The sequence below is a fragment of the Monodon monoceros genome, unplaced genomic scaffold (assembly GCF_005190385.1).
Source record: "Monodon monoceros isolate NGI ecotype Baffin Bay Population unplaced genomic scaffold, NGI_Narwhal_1 Super_Scaffold_2, whole genome shotgun sequence".
Taxonomy (NCBI): Eukaryota; Metazoa; Chordata; class Mammalia; order Artiodactyla; family Monodontidae; genus Monodon; species Monodon monoceros.
Genome location: NW_021703776.1, coordinates 18,833,152 through 18,839,294, shown reverse-complemented (window position 1 = coordinate 18,839,294; position 6,143 = coordinate 18,833,152). Strand labels below are relative to the sequence as shown.

General features: G+C 45.1%; 1 protein-coding gene across 2 annotated transcripts in view; it reads right to left on the bottom strand.

The window, feature by feature from the left end:
* RELN (reelin) overlaps positions 1–5,268 on the bottom strand; it is a 519,854-nt gene extending 514,586 nt beyond the window's left edge. The window contains exon 1 of one of the 2 annotated variants that reach the window (XM_029233992.1): positions 4,741–5,268. In XM_029233992.1, the coding sequence (XP_029089825.1) occupies positions 4,741–4,966 (226 nt within the window). In that variant the 5' untranslated portion in view covers positions 4,967–5,268. The remainder of the gene's footprint in view (positions 1–4,740) is intronic. The other variant, XM_029233993.1, reaches the window with a different exon arrangement.
* Between the last annotated feature and the right edge of the window lie 875 nt (positions 5,269–6,143).

Below are 6,143 nucleotides of genomic sequence, written 5' to 3'. Positions count from 1 at the left end.
GCCGCTCTGCAGCATGTGGGATCTTCCCGGACCGGGGCACGAACCCGTGTTCCATGCATTGGCAGGCGGACTCTCACCCACTGCGCCACCAGGGAAGCCCACTCTTTAACATTTTTAATGAAATTAAAAATAATAGTTTAAAATAAAGATTCATAAAAATTGGAGGAAAATATTCTAATTAAATAATTTCTAGTAATGTACTGCTGTGACTGAAGTAAGAATACCTGCCTAAATTAGATGTTTCCAATTATGATTCTAAAGACCTGATTTTTTTAGTGTATGACTGGAATTGAAACTCACACAGGGAATATATATTAAAGCAATATTTATATGATTTAAGAAATGATTTGAACCACATTAGTAAAATATGTTTGAAATAAATTGTAGAGAGTGAAATGAAATATAAGACAAGTAGAGAAAAATGCTTTAAATGTTCAATTTTCAAAGTCATATGCAAGCAGGACACAGGTGCAGTTCACTTATAAACTGCATTCGACAAATGATTCTGAGTTTAAATATGCTGATTCCAGAATCAGAGACATATAAAAAACAAATATCCACTCACCCGATCAATAAGCCAGTTAGTTACCTTAGCAATAGCAGATAACTTTAATTCAAATTTTTTAAAAAAATCATTCCTTTGAAAGGAATTTAATCTAGAGTATATTACCAAAAATAATGTCTTGTACTTGAAAAGTCATTATATTGCAACTGCCTTTGAACAGTGATTTTTAATTAGCAACCAGTTGATTCCAGAACACGTGTATGTATAATAAGGAATAGTGGCAATTCTTACAACAAAATACCATAAATACTTTATCCTGATTATATCTTTTTTAGGTAAACATTCTGTTTCAGCAGTTGAAATTGATTTCCCCACCCACCCCACAATAGGATTAAATAAATAACAGAATGAAAATGTAGCACAAAAGGACTACCAGTGATATTGGATTTACAAAATACAATCAAATCCCCTTTTTAAAGCACCATGCTTTATTAACAATTCAGTTCCGCTTAAGACAATTTTTTTTCTCTCAATCAATATTTTAGAGCATATTTTTCACTGTAATGGAACATTTCCCCCACCTTCTGCCACCTTAATAATGGGGATTCTCGTCTTTTTAGAAATTCAGATAAATTGTCTCACCAAAGCTCAAGCACTTTCCACAGACTCATTTACTTATGCTTGGCTTTCACAGATCATGTTTTCTCTTATGTCTGACCTCTCCTTTTTGATGGTGACTGAATAAAGCCCATCTTGTGAGTAGGTAGGTCCTCATCACAGGATTTCAGGGTTACCTAAAAGTCTTTCTATCTCAAAATATATTATCTGCCTGCTCAGTGATGCCAAAATTCTTTTAAACAAAAAGTGAAAAACATCTTTCCATAGTTGTAATTAAGATTGTGGGAGAATATAACATTGACAAGTCACAGTCACTACAAATTGGTTGGGGGAGGAGTTTTAAACAAAAGCCTGAGGAGTGGGGGTGAGGAAGAGCGATTATCAGGGGAAAGGAACGGTGCAGACATCAACTCGACCTTTGTATGTTTCACAATACTGCCCCAGTCCTTAGGAGAAGGAGCAGTGAACAGCCAGGTGTGGCTGGGAAAGAGAAAGGGCTACCTGACTGGACCATCTGGGTTTCCATTTCCTATTTTCCCATCATTTGCAACTTTCTTGCCCCCCCACAAAAAAAAAAACAAACAGGGCCTGGAAATCATGTTATGGAAAGTGACCATATTTTGGGATTTGTGCAAAAGAGGGAAATTCTAGGAAAAAAATGTTATGACCCTGAGACTTTTCTAATTCAACATGATATATATATACATATACATATATATAACCTCTTATTGCTGAGCTTCTAAACTGCATTGTACTCATCATGCAAAGACACCATAGTTCATTGTGACCAACGATGTCATCTCAAGAAAGTCATAGACAACAGATTTTAAAAGCTATAGGAAGATGACAACAGAGGTACCAAGTGAACGAGTGACGAGAACTAGCAAAAGTAACCATGCACTGTTTACAGAGTTGCCAAAACTGCAAACAGATGGATAGACTACTTAACACTGGAAATATCTGACAATTCTGTAGACACACAAATTTCAAATTCTTTTGTATTATATTTTCGTGGCTTTTTTTTCCAAAAGATTTTCAACAAAAATCTCTAAATAAATATGACACATACAGAGACCCATGATATTGAACTCTGATATTTGCCTCTCCATTTCATATTCTGTCTCACAACACAAGTTTCAGAGGGCAGCTGACACAGCCTGGTCTACAATCATGTTCTGTGTTAGGTACCACTGTACATCTCAATGCATTCCTTTAGGTAAAAAACTTAACAGCCATTAGCTGCACACAAAAACCATTCCCTCAAATGCTGACTTCAATGTAAATCATAGATAAGACTGAGTTTTCCTAACATAAGTGTTACATTTTAGAGATTCGGATGATTACAAATAAAGTCTCAACCTAATATTTTACATATTTCTTGGTTTTAAAAAATTTTGGCTGAATAACCTCCTACTTTGGTCTCCTATAAAATGAGCTAACTACCAAAGTATATTAGGTTAAGTTTTCCTATCAACGGTTCAATTCTTAAATAGATGTTACATAATTAATTTGTAACATTAATTTCCAAAAGTCTAAAAGAAAAGGAGACACATGTAAGCACCATTTCATTTTTAAACATTTCTTCTACCTGTAGAAAATTTTACAAGGAAAAACTCTTACTGAAGGCCTATAGCTACAGCCAGTTTCAAAATTTAAATATTTGACAAAACAGGTAACAGGAATTTAAAATCTTACAATAACCATTCTCAAAGTTTATAATAATAATTCGATCTTCTTAAACTTACATAATAAAATTTCTCTACCTTTTCTGGTGATAGAAGAGGTAGAAAGTGAGACTTTCCCACACAATACTCAACTTGAAGTATTACACTCTATTCTTACTCTCTATCATTCTTTCCTTTTCTGACTTAGGATGTGATTATGGTCAGTCTTAGGCTGACTTATACTTGCTAGCTTTATAGCAAAAGCAAAGGCTATGTCATATTTTGGTATTTTTAAGTTATCTATGCTGGCACCTTACAAAGGATATGGAAAACAGGAAAAAAAAAAAAAGGCTACGTGTTATCACAGGTCTTCCATCACAACTTGACAATCACACCTTTTAGCCCAGCCTTGACTCACTTACCTACCACTCTCACTTAGAGCTAATAACGGGCAAGCACCTCTACTAAAGGTCACACTAAGTGACAAGCTCAATCAATCAGTCTTTGGGTGAGGTCTGGGTTGCCATCATATTGGCTGGTCCTTCTCAAAAGATTCTCATGAACTCAGAAAAACACCAGACCATTCTTGGAAAGAGAATACAATAAGCATTTTAAAAGAAGGGACTAGTTGCAGAAATTTAATATTCCAAAGTCTAAAATTCCAACCGAATTAGACTCCTGCTCTACAGACAAGGCTGACACCATGCCACAAGAAAGTTGTAAAAGCACTACTTTCAATCTCTAGAAAGCATTTATTTAGGCTAAACATTTTAAAGCAGATATGAAGGGCTTTTTAAATAGAAAGTTTAAGGATTCTTATCATTTTTATATCCATGTTTATCTGAAATGCCAGCTGCTCCGTGGATTATCTCCTGCTATACCAACAACTGTTAGCCTACAAGAGATGGAAACTATAATAGGAAATCACTAGACAATAGTTGGGTATCAGTATTTTTGCCTTGAAATTCTAATTAAACAGTGCCTGTCACCGCTTAAAAGCTCCATAGAAGTGAAATATTCAGGAGTTCCAGCGGAAGTAATAGACAATATCTTATTTTCCCACATACTCGATTTACTAGCTTCAAATATCAAAAACGCACGCACTACAGAAAATTCTCTTGCTTGCAGCTAAACTGTCCTTCTTCGATCATGTTTCATTTTCATGAAGGACTCCAGAATGATCCTTTTTTAAAAGGTACCTTTAAATTATAAGGAACTTCCAGTCCCTACCTGGAAATTAAAGCTGTGCAGATTAAAGACATAGTTATTAAGAAACATCACAGAGATCATTCTAAAAACAAGTAGCAGGTTACAAGTAAGAGAGGACTCAGAAAAAAGCACCATTTCCTGACATTTTAAAAGCCACTTTTAAAAGAACAGAGTGCTGGAAGCAGCCGCTCCCTGTCAGGAGGCTTGTCTGACACTGAAGGAAACGAGAGGGACCCCTGGCTGGGGAGCAGCGAGAACTTTGCGGCGGGCCGGCGGGCGACGGCGCGGGGCGGCCGCGGGCCGGGGCGCGTCAATCTGTCATCAGCCGGTCCGCAAAGCCCAGCACCCCCCGGATGCCCTTCAGGGGGAACCCGGAGCAGGACAAAGGTCTGGAATCCAAGCACTCGGGTTAAGGAAACAAGATGCGCGTTTTCATTCAAGTGTCAGCTGCCAGAACCACGAGGGAGGAGGAAAGACCTCAAGAATTCTCTGGCGTTTCTCACCAGAACCGGCTCCTCACGGGGAGACGCGTGAGGGGAGTGTGTGGAGTGCGGGGGCGGGGAGCGAGGGGGGAACAAATCCCAACTCGCGACTCTATCCCCCGCTAACTTTGTTTTCTCTCCCTCCTCAGAGGTAATGTTGAGGTAAGGGTTGTCACGGTTCTTGGTTAAACGGCCCCTTGGAAGAAGGAAAGGGACACAAAGCTGCGCTGGGCGGCGAGCGCGGAGATGCTGTGGTACTTACCATGGTATTCTTGTCCCGGTACGTAGTAGGTGGGGTGGCCCGCAATGTGCAGGGAAATGAGCACCTCGCCCTGCTCCCCATCTCCTTCCAGCTCCCCGTGGTGGGTGCACAGGAAAAAGAAGGGAGAAAAGCGGGGGTAATAGCCCACCGCGGCGCGCACCCTCAGCGTCGCTCCCAGCATCAGCGCCAGGAGGAAAGTCCGCGGCGCCCAGCCACTGCGCTCCATAACGCCGCTGCCGCTGCCGCCGCCGCGCACCCCGAGCGCCGCTCTCTCATTCAGTTTTGGAGGCGCCGGGACGAAGGAGCCGCGTGGAGAGACGGCGAGAAGGCGGCAGAGGAAGCAGAGAGGGCTCGGGCGCGGAGCCCCGCCGAGAAGTTCCGCGGGAGACGGCAGCTCCCAAAGTTTCTTTGGGCCGCGGGAGCGCGGGGCCGGGCTGCGGACGCCGAGAGCGCGTCGGCCGGTGCCGCGGTGCGCCGCCCAGCCGCCGCCGCCGCCGCCGCCGCCTGTGCGCGACGCCCCTCCGCCAGGCCTGGGAAAGTGCCCGCCCCACTCCACACCTTCTTAAAGCCCGGGGCGCGGAATCGCCCCCCCCCCCGCCGCCACACGTGCCCCGGCCGCTCCCCCGCCCCTCCGCGCCGCGCGCCCGCCCGGCCCCCGCCCACTCGGGCTCGCTCGCCGCACCTCGCGCTGCGCAGGGCGCACGCCTCCGCGAGGCCCGGCGCCTGAGCCCAGTTCTCACACTGAAGGGCAGATGAGGGATGCGAGTCGGTCGGGTTGGGGGAGGGGGCTCGGGGCCACGAGGTACGCGAATCTGCAGGGAGGGACTTAAACGCCTCAGAGAGAGAGAAAAAGAGAGAAGGAGACCCTCCCGCCCAGCTGTCCGGAGGAGCAAAAGGAGAGGACAGTCCCTTTTGCCCCTCAGATTTCCCTCCTTTTTCCTGAGAGGAGACGAGGGGGAAGTAGAGGGGCGGTGGGGACTGGAGCGGGCGCCGGCTTCTTTGTCTACGCCGGCTGCGCCCCGCGCCCCTTGGGGCTCGCCCGCCTCGGAGCCCCCGGCGGCCCGCACTTGTTCCGGGGATCCGCCCGCGGCCCCGAAACGCGAGGGGCCCCTGCACTTCTTTCCCACCCAGGCCTCGAGCCTCTCCCGCTGGCCCCCGCCCGGCTCCTCGCCGCAGCGACCGAGCCTCATCTGTAGCCGGATTTAAAATGAGATTAAGCGAAAGTAGAACTGGCAGCCTCCAGTGGTGCCTGGAAATGGTGATTTGTGCTGCTCGGGTGTGGGGAATTGTGTGGCGGGAAGGGCTGGCGGAGCTGAGCCCCGACAGGCGCTCTTCGCTGGACTGTTCTATTATTCATTGCTGCTGGGTTCTTCAGGCGGAGATGGTTGTAATTTTTTAAATCG